The 18,389-nt window shown below is 48.8% G+C and overlaps 1 protein-coding gene across 1 annotated transcript in view; it reads left to right on the top strand.

Moving 5' to 3' along the window:
* Nucleotides 1-18,389, top strand: part of LOC126528478 (putative phospholipase B-like 2) — an 84,811-nt gene that overhangs the window by 59,359 nt on the left and 7,063 nt on the right. The window contains exons 8-11 of the mRNA XM_050176356.3: nucleotides 1,371-1,463; nucleotides 1,527-1,598; nucleotides 5,740-5,892; nucleotides 17,229-17,388. Coding sequence (XP_050032313.2) covers nucleotides 1,371-1,463; nucleotides 1,527-1,598; nucleotides 5,740-5,892; nucleotides 17,229-17,388 — 478 coding nt within the window. The remainder of the gene's footprint in view (nucleotides 1-1,370; nucleotides 1,464-1,526; nucleotides 1,599-5,739; nucleotides 5,893-17,228; nucleotides 17,389-18,389) is intronic.

Raw genomic sequence — 18,389 nt, 5'->3', positions numbered from 1 at the left:
CGTATTGCTCATTTATTAGCCTCCTGTGGACATTAAGGTACTCTGTATAGTAGAAAATAATGGTGTCTGAGACTTTTAAAGATGCATGTGTTTTCTGAGAACTCCTGAAGTTAAAGTTAATGCCTGAAAGGTGATGCTGGTACAAATGGTACAGTTGTCCTACGCATACTGGACAATATACATCCCGCTTATTACTCTCATGAAAAATGCTTGTCTGGTTTTAGATACGGCTTTTTTTTTTGAAGAACACTTAAGAAAGAAGACATTCGTACGTATCTGTGCTATTGTGGGGTGTACCCGTGGTTCAATGACGTTGATTCCAGAGCATCATATCGTACGTACGGAAACCTATAAGTGCTGTTAATATAAGGCTGTGTTGCGCGCTTCTTTCTTTTTCTTTGGGGGGAGGGGTAGAGGGAGGATTTGCGTTCGCATTTCATTGAAGTGCTTTAATGACTTACCACAGTGGAGCATAGCCCTTGGTTTTCTATAAAACGCTAAGGAATGAAGAATGTTTAATTGTTCAGGTTAAGAGTCCGATGTGAAAAGCTAAGATAGGCGAAGTCGTAGTGGAAAGCTTTGGAATGATTGTGTCCACCTGTGGTTTTTAAACAAGCAGATGCGTATACGCTGAGAATGCGCGTACCTTCAGGCTTTAATAATGGGTATATGCTAGTTTATGCTGTGCAGAGGAACACCATTACCACTGGTTCACTGCTGACGCAAGGGAACAATTGAGCAGTGCTACCTGAGTTTGAGAAATCGCTGGGTAGTTGTCATCGTAACATGCGGTCTTTTTAGCCTTCGCTTCAGAATGGATGGATGGACGGATGGATGCAAAACTTTAATGAAGGTCCTGAGGTGCACGACTCAGCGCGCTGCGGGCCGCTCCCACGTTGGGACAGTCAGGCCATGCCCGACCGCCGCATCGTGGGCCCTCTGGACAGCCCATAGTTGCGGCCCGGCATCGGGGCTCTTGATAGCGGAGAGCCACTTCTCCTCATTGATTTGTTCTGTGCCCCGTAACGAGGGGCAACGCCAGAGCATATGGTTTAGGCTAGCGATGTCATTGCAGTGCCTGCAAGAATCAGTGGCATAGGTGTCGGGATAAAGCTTGTGAAATAAAGCTGGGCTGGGATACGAGTCTGTTTGCAATAATCTGAGGGTCAATGCCTGCGCTCTATTTAACTTCTTGTGTGGAAGGGGAAAGTCTCTCCTGCCGAGATAAAAGTGACATTGTCACCGTGTGCAGAGAGTGCTCGTGGTTTGGAAAGCTTGAAATATGTTCTTGTTTTCGTATTTCTAAGCACTTGCTCTATGCAGCGTGCCAATGTTGAACGGAAAACGTAGCAGGTTTACCACTCTTGTAGGTACAACAACCAGTGGATGGTTGTCGACTACAAGCTCTTCAAGCCTGGAACTGCTATTGTGAACGACACGCTGTGGATCCTCGAACAAATGCCGTAAGCACACGTCCTTCTCATCTCTCGTGCAACTTGATATAGCACTTTTCTTTTTCATTGCAGTGGAATAATGCGTCAAAAGGACGTCAGTGACATTCTTCGAAAAAAGTCGTATTGGCCCAGCTACAATGTCGCGTGAGTACTCGGTTCGTTTTGTACCTTCTGCACACATTATTCTCAAATGAAGTGACACTGATGATTGTTCATGGGGGACGAAGTTGTATTTCGCACTTGCCCGCCTTTCACCATATCATTACTAAGAATCTTTGTGCGGGCGCTATGTTTTCATCAACACAAAACTCCACCATGCTTTCTTTAGCCACGAAGGCTAACGGGCCCAACCACGCCGGGCCCGAATATTCTCGGTACCCATCAAGTTTAGCCAACAGGGCGTTGGGCCGGGCTCGTGTGGGCTGTGCATGGCAGTTTAGGACTCGGGCCGGACCCGCGCCCGAAAAAGACGACTCCTCCGGTGAACTGATTTCTGCTCTCTTGTCTGTTATCTTACTTCTGCGGGACAAGTGTCCATGCGGAGACTTCTGGCTGTCCGCCCATACAGTACCGTCACTTGTGCGTGAAACCGAGCACCTGTAGGCTCCGTGAATTAACTGTCGAAAGTGATCACGCCCGTGCCTTGCGTCTTCACCGGATGTTTATCATCCGCTGTGTCTGTGTACGGGGATAAAGTCTGCAGAAGAGAGAATGTTTAAGTATGCGGCAATACGGAGGTCTCAGAATGAGAACTATGTGCGCTTGCTCGGGGACGATCAGTTCTACAGGTGACGTGCATAGCTTCAACTGAGAAGCGCAGTGAAGGCGAAAGACGCTCAGGAGGAAAAGAACAAACCGCTTGCCCTATTTGTCTGTCTTTCCTATCCAGCACGCGGCTCATATTTAAAGGGCCCCTGAAACGGTACGGACAAATTTTGTAGGCGTGTAGGGTACAGCTTAACTAGAACATTCGCACCACAATTTAAGTGAAGCGTTACGTATTAATGGAGCTACAAGCGATTAGAAGTTACCCTCCTCCCTAGTCATGCTTTTCCTCCTCAACTCGTTCGCCGAGCGATCGGGGCTAAGCTCCGCCTTCACTGGTGTCGAGTCACGATGCGACGTCACATCGTCCACTTCCGGTTGTTTTGGAGCCCGCCCCCGCCCGCGTGAAACCTCTCCGCTAGCCGCTTGGCCGTCGACCCCAAGCGAGAGCTATCGAAGCAGCGTGCGTTGCGAGCATTCTGTCGTAGCGCCGAACGTGTCTGGTATTCCGGTAACCACAGGCAAGCTGGTCATTTCGGGCAAATGACTGGAGGCATAAACTCAAGCTGATGAAGGAACTTTAGCGTAGACGTACGTGCGGCCTGATCGGTCTGCATGGTCCAGCCACTTGTTGGCGCAGCGCTTAACCAGCCAAACAAAGCGCTAATATTGCTCTAACCCAGTGTAAGATATTTTAAACATTTATAAAAACAAAGAGTTGATGATAACACTCCTGCGACAAATACACACCAGCAGCCAAAAAATACACTTCGTTACTGCTACTGTGTATGGTTGAGCTCTGTGCCACCAGGTGGCTGCACCGTGCAGACCATTCGCATTTGCGATTCTGCTCATCCCATGGCTCATCCCGTTACGGCACAGTCAAGCAGCCAGACCCTGTCCCCTTGCGCTTGCATTTGCCCTAATACCGGACTCGCGAAACGCTATTGCGTTAGTAATCTTCCGGTGTAAAGTGACGGCCACAAACACGCAAACCCTGGCGCCGATCGGATAGCGGCAGTACGATGCGCAGCAGCCAGCTCGCTCGTATGCTGCCTTGCAGAGGGACACGATGTCGCAGCTTGACATATTGCCAGTCGCTACGTTTGCAGTCCACAAAGCAACAATGTCGAATCATAGTGCTCGCGAAAAGACTGAGACCGACTCTGACCGCGGAGCTCTCGTCAAAATGGAGTACGTTGTAACACAAGCAGACGACACTTGCTGTGTGCCGGAAGTGCTTAATTGTATTGAAAAATCGTTCTTGTGCATTCTCTTTATGTTACTTTCTGTTTATAAAAACAAATGAACTAACATTCCAACTATTACAAAGATCATTTGTTTACCATAAAGTTGGAAAAATTATTGATCACGCGCCCTGGTCAGCCAATCGGATAGCTCGCCCCACTGACGTCATATGGGTGATTTTCGTCATATGGGTAGGGGCGGCTTAAAATTCTGCCGAGCAGCGTGCTCCGATCGGCAGCGATGTGCATTTTTAAAACCTTATAATAAATTACACGCTTTACGCGGAGCACTTAGATGTGTCAATTAATGATCAGAAGGACCTACTCTAACGACTCAGTACGTTTGTAGAAAATCGTCAAAAATCGTTTCAGGGTCCCTTTAATTAATATTTTTACGAACTTGCTCAAATGTTGGTCCCCTAAGCCACTTGCTTGCCTCTTGCATGCAGCCGTCCTATTCGTACCTAGTTAACTGCTATACTGTGTCGTGCGACAATCCGTTAACAAAATACTAGCCAGTTTGGGAAAGCTTGTACTGGAGGCCGGTAGTCAGCATAGTACGATTTCGTGCTGTAGTGCCCAAGCAGACATTTAGTTATTTAGTGGATACGCCCAACGAATTGTCGAAGCCTTTTTCTCCCTGTCTGAGAAACATGTCTTACTGTAATATCTACTGAAATTATTTTTATTGTCGTATTTCATACTTAAAGAATGATAGGAGAAAAAAGCTGCACTGAAGCAGCCTGACTAGCCCTTACCATAACTTAACAAGTGCTAGCTAATTATACTAAACAAAGGAAATGTGTATACGGGAATAACGTAGGAATCAGCGAAAACAGCAGCAGTATAACGCGACCGAATACACGAAAATAGCTACAAAGAGTAAGCTGAAATGAAGGTAATTCTACAGTAAAAAATAAAGAATTTTGAAATAATGGTGCATAAATTCTAATAACCAACGTTATATTGTGAGACATTTTATTTGGAATAAAACATGACGCACACTTGTGTGAAAGCTCGCCCATTCACAAGGACACAGTGATCGAGCATTAGTATTCGGCTCTCATATAAATAAACGCAAATTGTAACTACGTACGACCAGTGTCTTCTGCCGTCCTCGACTGCGCTTCCCTTCTCTTGGTACCCATTTTATAATCATAATGGACCAACGGTTACCTAACCTGCACATTACGTGACCTGCCCAGCTATATCTTTTTCTCTTAATGTTAATTAGAATATCAGCTCTATCCGGTTGCTCTCTGATCCAAGTTGCTTTCTTTGTGTCTCATAACGTTATGCCTAATATTCTTCGTTCCATCGCTCATTGCGCGGTCCTTAACTTGTTCTCAAATTTCTTTGTCATTCTCCAAGTCTCTGCCACATATGTCGGCATCGGTAAAGTTCACTGATTGTGCACATTCCTTTTCAGTGATAATGGTAAGCTTCCAGTCAGGAGCTGACAATGTCTGCCGTATGCGAGCCAACCCATTCTGATTCTTCTGTAAATTTTCTTCTCATGATCAGGGTTCCGTGTGACTAATTGACCTAGGTAAACGTACTCCTTATAGACTCTATAAGCTGACTGGCGATCCCGAACTGTTGTTCCCTTGCTCGGCTATTCATCATTATCTTTGTCTTCTGCATATTAATCTTCAACCCCACTCTTGCACTCTCTCTGTTTAGGTCGTCAATCATTTGTTGTAACTCGTCCGCATTGTTGCTGAATAGAACAATGTCATCGGCAAACGGAAGGTTGCTGACATATTCGCCGTCGATCCTTACTCCTAAGCGTTCCCAGTTTAATAGCTTGAATACTTCTTCCAAGCACGCAGTGAATAGCATTGGAGATATTGTGTCTCCTTCTCTGACCACTTTCTTTACAGGTATCTTCCTGTGCAGAATTAAGGTAGCTATGGAATCTCTGCAGATATTTTCCAAGATATTTACGTGGGTGGTCTGTAGTCCTTGATTACGTAATGCCTCTATGACTGCTGGTATCTCCACTGAATAAAATGCCTTTTCGTAATCTAGGAAAGCCATATAGAGAGGCTGATTGCATTCGCGGATTTCTTGATTACGTGGTCAATGACACATATGTGATCCATTGTACAGTAAGTTAGGAAATTTACGGGCGCTAGTTGTAATCGGGTGGCGCCGGGCAGCGGTAATTGGGGATCGCAGAGAGAGGCTTTCGCCCTGCAGTGGACATAAAATTGGCTGATGATGATGATGGTGATAACCAGTGTAATTTTGATTTGTTTTGTTTTTTGCAGCTACTTCGAAGACATATTCGTGATAAGCGGTCAAACAGAGCTTGTGGAAGAGTATGGAGATTACTACAGCTACGACAAGGCACCGAGGGCAAACATATTCAGGCGATACCACACGAAAGTCACTGACCTGGAATCCATGATGGCCCTGATGAGGTAATGTGACAAGTTCTAGCCACTTTCTCTTACCAATGGCGAGGAACAGACGATACATAAGTCAACAGTATTGTCGTGAATACAAGTGACCTACACAGTGAAATTAAAACAGCGTCCCAACATTGCGAACATTGAGCATCTTACGGTGAATTTCGACAGGTTGACCTGCGCCCCGTTTTCTTGCTCGGTGTCAGAAAAATAAAATTGCACTGGTTGATCAAAAAACAAGTTTGCGTTTTGCTCTGGTAGATTCGGATGAACTCGCACCGCGACGGAGCGCTCACCATTGATCCGCCTAGAACAGGCGGATTTCAGCTGAAGCCCAATGACGCGTCCCCGTCACTTCCAGTTTAGCTGGGTGATTCGGCGGTTTTCTGCTGAAGGCCGAAGTGAAAACGCGATATGGCGGACGGATGCGTGGCCCAACTTTCGCTGCGCTCTCTGCCAAAGCATACTTATTTTTCTCTGGGCGATCTGAACTGGGTCACCCCGTTGCTTTTTCGCAGATTCTGCACACCGCTCTAGATTGGCCAGTGGAATTGACCATTATATTTCGTGTGCCTTAGGGAAGATGCAGTGGAAGTGAGAAACCCAGCAGCGGCTTAGATGAGGGCGTGATAGTGATTGCCTTCTTCAGTAACGCATCTTCCGTAGCGATGAACGTGCGGGTCATGCGATAATCACTCATAAAGTGAAAGAATAAATTTCACCAAATACATTTTATTTCGCGACGTTATACGCGTGTTTTAAATCCGGATTCTCGGACAGTCATGCAACATGATCTATGTGCATGAATTGAATGCACACGACCGCCTTGCGTTTAACTCCGTTGCGGCCACGGGTGACGCAAACGCTCTTCGTTGACTTCTCTGTTAGCAGCTTCTAAGCACGTGTCCGGGGAATGGAGATGTCGAAGGGGGGCAGCGCCTTCCTGCGCGTTTGGTCCCTGCCATCGCGCCAGAACGTTCTGGCCGGTATGTTTGCCCAGGATTTCCTCTGGTCCCCAAAGTAGTGAAATGAAATTAAATAAAAAATGGGGAAACCCGTACCTATTGAGAAGCAATAACGGGTTTAAAGCCGACGAAAACGAAAAAATGAGGGGTTGCGAAAAATCCAAAGTGCACAATTTAAGATGAAAGCCATTGGGAAAAGAAAACGTGGGCACGGTAACTCCTCATGTCCTAAGGGTCGGTGAGCGCGGGCACAAGGGCCTCGTGGAGAGCGTTTAATGAGGAGGAAGGAGGAAGGTAGTGTCAATGATAAGAGCCATTGTCGGGTATGAAGTGCCCGTAAAGAACATGTAGACGGCAGGCTTGATTCAGCATCAGGAACTCCTCGCCCACGATTCTGACAAAAGAACTCGCAGGCGAGGGAAAACAAGCGATCATAAAACAAAGAAGATGACAAAAATTAATAAGTCAATAAAATAAAGTCAATAAAGAAAAAGGAAGGAGAGAGAAAGAGAACAAAAAGGAAAAACAGTATTCCATCTTGCGGAATGTGGCTATACGGAAACGTGCTCCAGCAGTGGTCAGGGGTGTGCTGCTGTGGGCATGTTGGGCTCGCCCGCTACTAGGGCTCAGACTTGAGACGTGGGGCACACGCGGACGCCAGTAACATGGCCCCACGTCCCGGATGGCGTCGCCTTGGCATACACGGCAAGCAGGAGTCAAGGCTGGCCATGAATGACCCAGCCGGTCATTCGTGGCAGCTCAATGAATTGCGAGTGTTCACTTACATTGTTTAGGGCTGGTGCCTGCTGTGTGAAAACGTGGTTATTGGCAAGTTATTTTCGAAATTGTCCTGGTGCATTTTAAGCTACTTGATTCAGTCTACATACTTGATGCCATATTGCGCAACGTTTTGCGCCACCCAACCACGAACCACCACTGTTTACTGGAGCATTTGCGATAAATGTTTTGGCTTATTGTTATTTCAGTCATGAGTTGGACGGTTTCATAGCTGGTCTAGTCAAACGGGTGAAGTGGCAGACAGTTTTGCCACTGATTTAAGGGAGATGATGAACAGAATAAACGTAACTGTTTTCTATGGGTTCTTGCACCTTCAGCCGTAAACATAGATATTACTGTCACGAATAGGTGCACGCATAGCCGCCATAACTCAGCAACGTTTATGTCACATCGCTACGTAGATCAGTTAGTCAAATGGTGTCGTGCATGTTATAACTAGGTGCTTGTCACGAGAACAATCTGTGCAGCTCAACAACGCAGTCCCTGAAAACACACAAGAAAAACTTTTAGCGCCCTTTTGGGTTTATAAAACGGCGCTATGTTTGCCCATTAACACCTTCCCGCTTAGAAGGCAAGAATATTTGTTGATTGCGAGAAATGTCAGGGTGTCGAACCGAACCTTAATCCGAACCGAAAGGCGCACTTGAAGCGCAATCCTAGCCGGAACTGAACCCGAACCCGAACCGATATTCTTAGAACATGCCACCACCCGAACTGAACCTGAACCGCGACAATAATAAATGTTACCGATTCGGCACGATACTGTTCAAGCATATAGGGACGCCATAAAGTAATGATATTCCAAACTTCTCTATTCCAATTTTGCAATCAGCTCTCCAGCATTGGTAAAAAAATTTTCGGGCCACCCCCATTTCGCGTTCGCCTGTCTGTCACGCGACGTCACGAATATCGCGATAGCTCCCCGTATGGTATTATCTGTGCACACTGATTACGTATGAATAGACCGAACAAAAAATAATTATTTCTGCCTCGGCGCCTTTTCGCCATTAGCCGCCGGCTATTGGTCAAAAGTTTTCGGGCTGCGCCCGCTTAGCCTGTCACGCGACGTCACAAAACCGCGAAAACTCACCGCGCCAAAGTGGCGTGAAGCGCTAAAAATGCATTAATGTGCCGAACGCGAAATTGAATTTTCTCATGTATAGCCGGAACCTCCTCCCTTCCGAAAGGAATAAAATACGACTGCCCGCCGATCGCTCAGGCACTGGCTATTCGTGCTTGCTGGAGGGCATGGATTTATTTGCGTTTAAGAAACATTTTGCGTGGCAGCATAACGTTGTCGAGCCCTTTCGGCACGTGTACGACATCGCTCCGCCAATTTTAGCGGCGTTCTTAACCTTTCGTTGCTCGCCGCTGTGATTTTCGACCAGCCACCGCAATGTAAGTGAGGGGAAGCGGACCAATCGCACACGCCAGCACCACCCTCCTGATCCGGTTATCTATTGTCACTGCGTGGGCTCGCCCCGTCGACACCCTCTCCACTTAACGTGCTACTCGCGTCTTGTCAGCCAACTAGATAAGAAAAACCGCTCAATGTAGGTAATCTTATTCATTTTGAAAGCAAACAAGTGACCTTCTATGCCCGAGGAGACTGTTTGATTGGGCAGTTCATACAAAGCTGAGGGTCACCGCCCGGTGGTTGCGTCGGCCGTTACGTAAATTTAACGTCAGGAGATTGGAATAAAAAGATTGGAATATTTTACGTTATAGGGCCCAGGATAAACATGGATGCTAATAATAGGCGATTCTTCGAAGGAATCATTCTTCAGTCGGCGCACCCACCGAGAATGTCGTTACGGGTCACGAGTTGCGTTATGAGCGAGGAAGGGGTAGGCGATAGCTATGTGCTGTATGGTATGTTCTGTATGTGCGACAGGTACATGGCTACCTCGGCAGAGACGGTTACACTTCGGGACTGGGCCACGCCAGCTGCGTTCTGAAGGGCAACGCAGAACCACTGTTTGTGCTGAAGCTTCCGCTTCGACCGTTAGGCCAACTCGCTGCTATTACGGATGAAGTTGAGAGTATGACGGAAGCCCGTCTGGTCGGGATGATGCATACCTAAAAGGAAGAGGTCTGAACGCCGACCAAAATGTTTTAAAATAGTTATTTACGTTTGGGCTCCCCCACGGGAGCCTTGTTCACAATGAAAGAAGCGGCAGAGCTAGCGCCCCCTTTTAATGTGTGTCTCAAAGCATGACTAAGGCACCTGGCATACACAGGCGGCAGATTGCCTTCGTTGCAATTAAGAGTGTGCGCCGTGGTTTGGATGATTAGGGACTCAAGATAAAGACGCGAAGAATGACTTCGTTCCTTGGCAATCACGCGAGATTTCTCTCAGTTAATCTTATGTGATGTGGTTGCGCAGCGTTCGGCCAAGGCATTCGATGCAATGTGTCGTTTCTGGACGTCATTCATATGCTGCTTAAGTGTTGTCTTGAAGTTGCCGGTTTCCCCGACGTAGACATACCGACAGTCCACACAAAGAAAGACATACGCCACACCTGGGAAGTTGTCCTTTTCCAAAGGGTCTTTCACATGCACGAGCTCGTGTCTAAGTTTCCGGAAGGGCACGTGCGCAGCGTGCACGTCATATGACCGCAGGACGCGTGCGAGAGTCTCGCTTATGTCGGGGACGTACGGAATCGAAGGCCATCTTTTGGGGGGTCCAGGCTGGGTGGATACTGTGCGAGCCAGCTGGCGCCCTACTGAGTCAATGAAGTACGCAGTGTATCCACAAGCCATTAATTCCCTCCGCACAACTGCATTGTCCGCCATGCGGTCTTCCGCTGTTGTACACACGTTATTCGCCCGACGAAGAAGAGAGCCGACAACAGACCTCTTTTGCGAAGCAGGGTGCACCGATGTGTAGTTTAGGTATCGGCCAGTGTGAGTGTGTTCCTAAACACCTTGAATAACAGGTTTGGCCCTTCTTGCTGTACAAGGGTGTCCAAGAACGACAGTTTGCCTTCAGATTCCACTTCAACGGTGAACTTGATTGCTGCTTGTATATTGTTTAGGTGAACCGTGAAAGGGTCAAGGTTTTTTCTTTGAAAAATACTGAAACGGTCGTCGACATATCTGAGGAAGACTTTAGGTGCCGGTGAAAACGAGGACAACGCTTGAGCTTCGATAGCCTCCATTGTTAGGTTAGCTGCTGTGACCGAAATCGACGCACCCATTGCTGCTCCGTGTACTTGCCGATAAAATTTCTTCTGGAACGTGAAATACGTATTTGATAGGAAAAATTTTGGTAGCCTACCTAGATCATGCACATCGATGGGGGATCTCTCAGACAACGTCAGGTCTTCGTCAAGGGCGGCGACGCAAACGTTGATGACCATGTCTATTGGTACGCTTGTAAACAGTGAGACCACGTCAAAAGAAACTAAGACTTCGTCGGGGTGTACGCTTGTCTCTTTACCCTTTTCAATGAAGTCGTACGTGTTGCATATGTGCGCAGCACGTTTTCCAACGAGTGGCGAAATGATCCTGTGAAGAAAATTTGACAGCTTGTGGAGCGGCGAACGTGTGAAGTCCACAATGGGGCGCAGGGGAACATCGGGCTTGTGTACTTTTCGCTGGCCGTATATTGCTGGAGCAGATCCATTGTGGCAAAGCAATCTGTAGTACAACTGCTTGTGTTGAGGCGGCACCATACGGAAGACGTCGGCGAGCAGTTTCTGCAGGTCCCTCTGAAGCTTGGGTGTCGGGTATCTTGCGACGCTGGCGTACGTGTGAACGTCACTAATAGCAAGCACATTTTTTCGATGTATTTGCTCTTTTCTAGAAGGACGGTAGCGTTCCCCTTGTCGGCCGGAAGCACGACAATATCCAGATTCTCCTGCAGCCTCTTGAGGGCGTCACGCTCTTGCTTGCACAAGGTGTCCACGGTGGGTTGGGCATACAACTTCGACAATACGTTTACAACGCGTGTGCGAGCCTCGTCACGGCGGGATTGGTCGACCAGGTTGACCAAGTCTCCGTATCCGTGCACTCTATTCGTAAAGTGCACGCTGCAGAGAAAGACGTCATTACAAATTCTGTCAAGGGGTGCTTGGGCCGCTTTCCGATAGCTCATGTTCGAAAACACCATTGCTAAAATCGTGGCTATGGCAGCAACGCGAAGGGTTTATCCAAGCAGCGCGCATAACGCTTCGAACGAGTATACAAAAATAAAAAAATAAGGGAAATGACACAGCACTGAACCTTAGCATAGCTGCATGGCTGATATGTTCGACTCCTGAAGCCCCGCGACTTCCATGTATCCTCTGATAGCGCCGCGAGCACTAAGAGTTGGAAATGTAGAGAGGGCTAATGCGCACTTTTGTGTCCGCGCTTGATCGGCAAATGATGCGTTGAAAGGGCCTGCTGTTCTCCTATGCTGTGGTGATGGTGCTTGCGGCAATGAACATGTATTTCGTCATGCGAGGCATTCGCAGACGGGCCGTGTCGCAAAAAAAGAAAACGAATATCATGCACATCTAATGCAATGGATGGATGGGTGCAAAACTTTAATAAGGTCCTGAGGTACGCGAATCAGCGCGCTGCGGGCCGCTCCCACGTTGGGACAGTCAGGCCTTGCCCGACCGCCGCATCGTGGGCTCTCTGGACAGCCCATAGTTGCGCCCCGGCATCGGGGCTCTTGATAGCGGAGAGCCACTTGTCTTCATTGATTTGTTCTGTGCCTCGTAACGAGGGGCAACGCCAGAGCATATGGTCTAGGCTAGCGATGTCATTGCAGTGCCTGCAAGAACTAGTGGCATAGGTGTCGGGATAAATTTTGTGGAATAAAGCCGGGTTGGGATATGAGCCTGTTTGCAATAATCTGAGGATCAATGCCTGCGCTCTGTTTAACTTCTTGTGTGGAAGGGGAAAGTCTCCCCTGCCGAGATAAAAGTGCTGCGCAATTTCGTTGTACGTGGTCGGTTGATCTCTGTTCTCCGCCACTGCGGGCCGGCTTTGGAGTTCTCCATGGTCGCGGAAAGCGAGACGTCGCGCCTTGGAGTGGGCCAGCTCGTTGAGGTTTGTGAGGCCTCCCATGATGGATCCCATGTGAGCGGGGAACCACGTGAGAGTGTGGGTGGCGATGCTTTTGCCGTCGAGGATGCGACAGGCTTCCTTACACACGGCGCCAACGCTGAAGGCACGGATGGCTGCCCTGGAGTCGCTAAAGATATTGGCATGTCCGTCGTCCAGGAGGGCCAAGGCAATGGCCACTTGCTCGGCCGCATGCGACGACGTGCTTCGTACCGAAGCGGCGTTAACGGTCGAACCCCTGTGGTTGATTGACACTACCGTGAAATTGTTGCTGTAGCCATACTGGGCCGCGTCAACGAAGCAGCTGCCGCCAGGGAGTTCTGTTGCGCGGCGTAGGAGCGCCACCGCTCTGGCCTTCCTTCTTTCTACGTTGCGCTGGGGATGCATATTGCGCGGGGCGGGCGATATGATGATGTTATCTTTCTGCTCTTTTGGAAGGCCCTGGTAGGCGTCTTCGACAGTGGCCGGGGGGACGCCCATCTCAGTCAGGAGTCGTCTGCCCGCCCGGGTGCCGGAGAGCCTGAGAATCTGTGCCCTTTCTTGTGCTTCTGCAATCTCTTCCAGGGTATTATGAATACCCAACTGCAGGAGTCGGTCGGTGCGTGTGTAGTTTGGTAGTCCGAGCGCGCTCTTGATCCCCCTCCTTATCATGGCATTTAGCTTGTCTCGCCCGGCCCTCTTCCAGACGTGCATGGCCGGTACGTACGTAAAATGGCACAACAAGAAAGCGTGGACTAGCCATAACAGATTCTCTTCGCTAAGGCCTCTCCTTCTGTTAGCTACCCGCCTGATTAGACCGATGACGCTATTCGTCTTTTTTGCTAGTTTGTGAATGGTAATGCTATTCGTGCCCGCCCCTTCGAGTGTCATTCCCAAGATTCGAATGGACGCGACTATGGGAGTGGGATCTCCGCAATTGGTGTAGAGATTAATGTCGATTTCAGTGGGGGGGTTTCCAGTTCTGTGGCTTGCGGCCCTTTCTACTTGGGCTGTAGAGAAGGAGCTCCGATTTCTTTGGGGAGCACCGGAGTCCCGTGTCGGTTAGAAAGCGCTCTGTAGTGTCGACAGCTTCCTGGAGAGCGGCTTGGACTTGTCCGTCACTGCCATCCGCGCACCAGACAGTGATGTCGTCCGCGTAGATCGTGTGACCGATGCCCTGGACCTGGCCTAGATACCTTGAGAGGTCGACCATTGCGATGTTGAAGAGGAGTGGTGAGATTACTGACCCCTGGGGGGTGCCTCTTTTGCTCAGCTCCATGTTCTCCGATTCCAAATCTCCAGCCTTAAGGATGGCGCATCGTTTGCTCAAGAAAGACCTGACGAAGGCATGGAAGGACGAGCCCAGGTCGAGCTTGGAGATGGCGTCGAGGACGAACTCGTGACGGATGTTGTGAAAGGCCTTCTCCGGGTCCAAACCAAGGATGGCTCTCGTGTCCCGATTGCAGCGTTCCAGGATTTGGATCTTGATAAGCTTCATGGCGTCCTGGGTGGAGAGGCCTGGCCTGAAACCTATGATGTTGTGAGGGAAAAGGTCGTTGGTCTCGATATACTCGGCAATTCTGTTATAGATGGCGTGCTCGGCCACCTTCCCTACACATGACGTCAGTGAGATTGCGCGGAGGTTGTCCAGGCTCGGCGGTTTACCGGGCTTTGGCATTAGTATGACCTTCGCCAACTTCCATTCTTCAGGTACAATTCCCTGCTCCCAAATCCGATTTATCTCATCTGTAAGAAACTCGATCGATGCGTCCTCTAGGTTTCTGAGAGCCTTGTTGTTAATGTGATCCGGGCCGGGTGCTGACCTACCATTGAGGTCGTGTAGGGCTCGGCGGATTTCACTGATTTTGAAAGGCTCGTCCAGCGCGGAGTTCGGCTTCCCTTTGTATACTGGGTATGCCGCCTCATCGGCCACAGTTTTGAGCGGCAGGTACTTCTTAGCCCACATCTCCAGCATGTCCTTTTCCGAAGACGACTTGGCTTCGTGGAGCGCTTTAGCGAGGACAGTTCTCTGGTTTGACTTGGTGCTGGAGTCGTCGAGCAAGTGTTTGAGAAGATTCCACTTCCCTCCCGTGCGCATCTGCCCGTCGATTGAATTGCAAATTTCGTCCCATTGCTGCCTAGACAGGGCTTGGCAGTGCTCGTCGATCTGCTTGTTGATCTCGGCTATCTTTTTTCTGAGCTTGCGATTCAAGCGTTGGCTTTTCCACCTCTCGAGAAGTGATTGCTTAGCCTCGAGAAGGTGTGTTAGCCTGCTATCCATTTTGTCTGTCTGTAGATCTGTCTCTATAGTTTTGGTGGTGGAGCAGACATCTTGCAGAATTAGTGCGCACCACTGGACGAGACTCTCCGGCTTTTCATCACGGCCGGCGTGGGCCTTGCGAACCTCACGGAATTTGTCCCAGTCAGGCACTGAGAACGCCTTCTTTCTTTTCTGCTCCACTTGTAAGCTGGTGACCGTGATGTAGTGATCACTACCAAGGTCTATGAGCAGATTCGACCACATGGCTGAGACAGCGTTTTTAACAAAGGCGAGATCCGGGACAGAGTCCCTGGTCGAGGAGGTGCCCCGTCTGCTGGGAAAGGCTGGGTCCGTCAATAGAGAGAGTCCCGCATCTCCCGCCTCCTGCCACAGACTTCTACCCTTGACCGTGTCGTGCGTGTAGTTCCACGCGTGAAAGGGGGCGTTGAAATCGCCGGCCACAACCAGGGGAGAGTTTCCGGCGAGTTTCGTTGCCCTAGTGATGATGGTTTTGAAACGTTGTCTGTGATCGCTCGGGCTGCTATATACGTTAAGTATAAAAATGCTAGAGATATTGGATTGGCTTGGAATGACTTCTACTAGGGAGGTCTCCGTCTTGCTAGGCCGGACCCCTAGATCGTGTGCGACAAAAGTGAACTTGCTGCTGACTAATGTGCAGATTCCTCTGCCATCCCCACGGAGAGCAAGTGCTTTGTATCCCTGGAGTGAAACCTGATCAGTCATCGTTTCTTGCAATAATATAACATGTGGCTTTTCTTTGTGAGTGCGAACAAACTGCTGCAGGCTGCATGTTTTATGGCGGAGTCCCCTGCAGTTCCACTGCCAAATCCTAAATTGGGTGTGTGGCGCCATCCTTGCTGTATAGAGCGCCTTCCGGCGTTGCTACTAGGGTCTCGAGGGAGGTGGTTCTATTAATCGGTCCGGGAATGTGCAGTGGTGGCGGCGTAGGTACCAGCTCAAAAAACCAACGAAAAGGCCACCCACCATAGAGAAGTTGGTATCTGTGGGTTCCTCTCTTCCTTATGCATCCGTTGGTGCAGAAATCATAGAGATCGAGATGAATTTCTAATGCAATGTTGTAACCTTAATGAGGTGAAGGTTGCTTGAGCTAGTGATATAGCAGCAGTTGCGGATAGCGTAGCCGTTAGCTGTCTGCCTCACGAAGGAAGAATGTCGATGACAGGTGGAAGCACAATTAAAGAAGTACGATGTATGGCCTGACGCACCGTCAATTGTGCACCGTCAGAGCGTACGCTCTTTAGCGACTGCTTCACATCTCTGTGTACACAAAATAATTTATTGCTTCATTGATTCACTGAGTCATTCATGCAGTCATTTCTTCATTCATATCTAAATACGTTGGAATGACCTTTCTAGGAGATTGGCCAACAATGGGCACATACTCAGCGGCGCATGCCAGGTTGTGCGTACTTAGTGAATAGAACTGGCAGCAGCCAGCACCAGCTTATTTATTCGGAGACATGCTCAGCGGAGTAAGTTGTCCATGTATATTCACAATGTATCCCGCGAAAAAATTGTGACGAACGCGAAACCACGAAGAAGAGACAAGCAAGGCTTCGCTTTAAAAATAAGCGCGAACAAACATTGTACTGAGGTAAAGGTTGAGCTATTTCTTCACGCAGAACTCTCAGCTGCGGGTGTCGTTGTCACGGCATTCAAACTGCACTGCGCACTGCGGCACGACGGAGTTAAGCACAACCACTGTGGGGGCTCAGTTTTTACGAGGTTGCGGTTTATCACGTAGTCGCGGAATCAATTCCCGGCTGTATCAACCATGTGTCTTCTCAGATTAAGGCGATGGTTTCAGAATCTCTGGTGTAAAGTTATCCGGGACCAATTACTGCGGCTTCCTCCAAAGCACCGTTATTGTTTAAAGAATTGAACTCCATTACGAGTAAGTCACGAAACTAAAGGCGAGAATTAGCAATATTTCTTTTAGCATGAACTCAGTCATGGTGAAGGCTGTCGTCTCGCAATCAAACACTGATACCCACTTAGCATGCGGTGCTTGTACGTGTGTGTGGCCATGGAGTGTATCACATATCTCGCTGACCGCCTGGAGTTGTACGTTATGCCATTACCCAGGCAAATATTTCCAGCTTCTTATTGAAGTGAGCAACTTTCTCTGGAGTGAAAGGCAAGACCTGTCGAGCTCATTTTGTTAGCGTTGTGCAGTCTGAGTTTTTTCCGTAGTGATGTGCGTGTGCTCCTTTGCAAGGCGTTCTTGTTTGTTTTTGTTCCTGAAGGTACAATGACTACACCCACGACCCGTTGTCCCAGTGCAACTGCACTCCGCCGTACAACCCAGTGTACGCCATATCGTCCCGCTACGACCTGCTGGACCCGCATGGGAAGTACGACGTTCCAAAAATGTACCCACGGCCAGTCGGTGGCATCGACATGAAGGTATGCGATGACCTGCCGAGTACATTTAAAGGGACTGACATTTCCATCAACGTGAGACGTTGATGGAAATGAAATTACCCTGATTTATAATGATAGAATGCAGCACGATGTTCGGGATTTAAGTAGGAAATATAATTTTAAGTTCGCAAAGAAAGTAAGAAAAACCAGTAAGTGGCGAGGCCTGACGGTGAAACCTTGATACTTCAAAATAAGTCAAGAGATCACTGTACGTAAGTCAACTGTCATTAATTCCAGTATAATTATTGCTTCAAATTGGAGTTCGTATATTATTAGACACTTGCGCTTTATTTTATGCATATTACGATGCAAAGAACGTCCACGCTAACGAGCGGCGCTCGCGTCGTCCCACATGTATGGCGGCGCGCATGCTGTTGTACGCAGGCGAGCATAGCATGAGTTTGCAAGTACCCAGAGTTTTATAATCTCCCGGTGATACGAGATGCCATCGACGAGTTGTGGCCTAAATGGCTGCGTTTTTTACCTCGGTGTCGCCGCCTCTGTCACACTGTACCGACGCCGAGCTCTCCACCAACCGTCGGCAGATTGTCGGTGCCAGTACAGTATGACAGAGGCGCCGACATGAAGGAAAAAAAAAAACGCAGTCGCCGACAGTCGGCAGACCGAAATCAGTGTTGGGTCGGCCTACTGTGAATCAGCATTTACCACTAGGCATTCCCCAGGCGCGCTGCTTGTGGCGGGGACAGTGGTCTATCGTGCAAGTGGGATGCATCGCCTCCGCTGCCGCTTTCGTCCATCGAAGCATGACGTTCTCGTGTTACTTCGTAAGGATCTAAATTCTCAGCATGCATGCGAGCTCAAATCCTTTGTTTCAGCTCACTCAGGTCTTTGAGAGAAGACATCGGAAATCATAGCGTAAAAGCGTCGTTTCGTTTTCGGTGTGCTTGCTTTCGTTTTGACTAGTCACATTCCAAAGCATTTGGACAGGAAGCTGCAAGACCATATAGCTATTGTCGCAGAAA

Source organism: Dermacentor andersoni, chromosome 9 (assembly GCF_023375885.2).
Source record: "Dermacentor andersoni chromosome 9, qqDerAnde1_hic_scaffold, whole genome shotgun sequence".
Classification (NCBI taxonomy): Eukaryota; Metazoa; Arthropoda; class Arachnida; order Ixodida; family Ixodidae; genus Dermacentor; species Dermacentor andersoni.
This window is presented reverse-complemented; position numbering and strand designations above follow the sequence as displayed.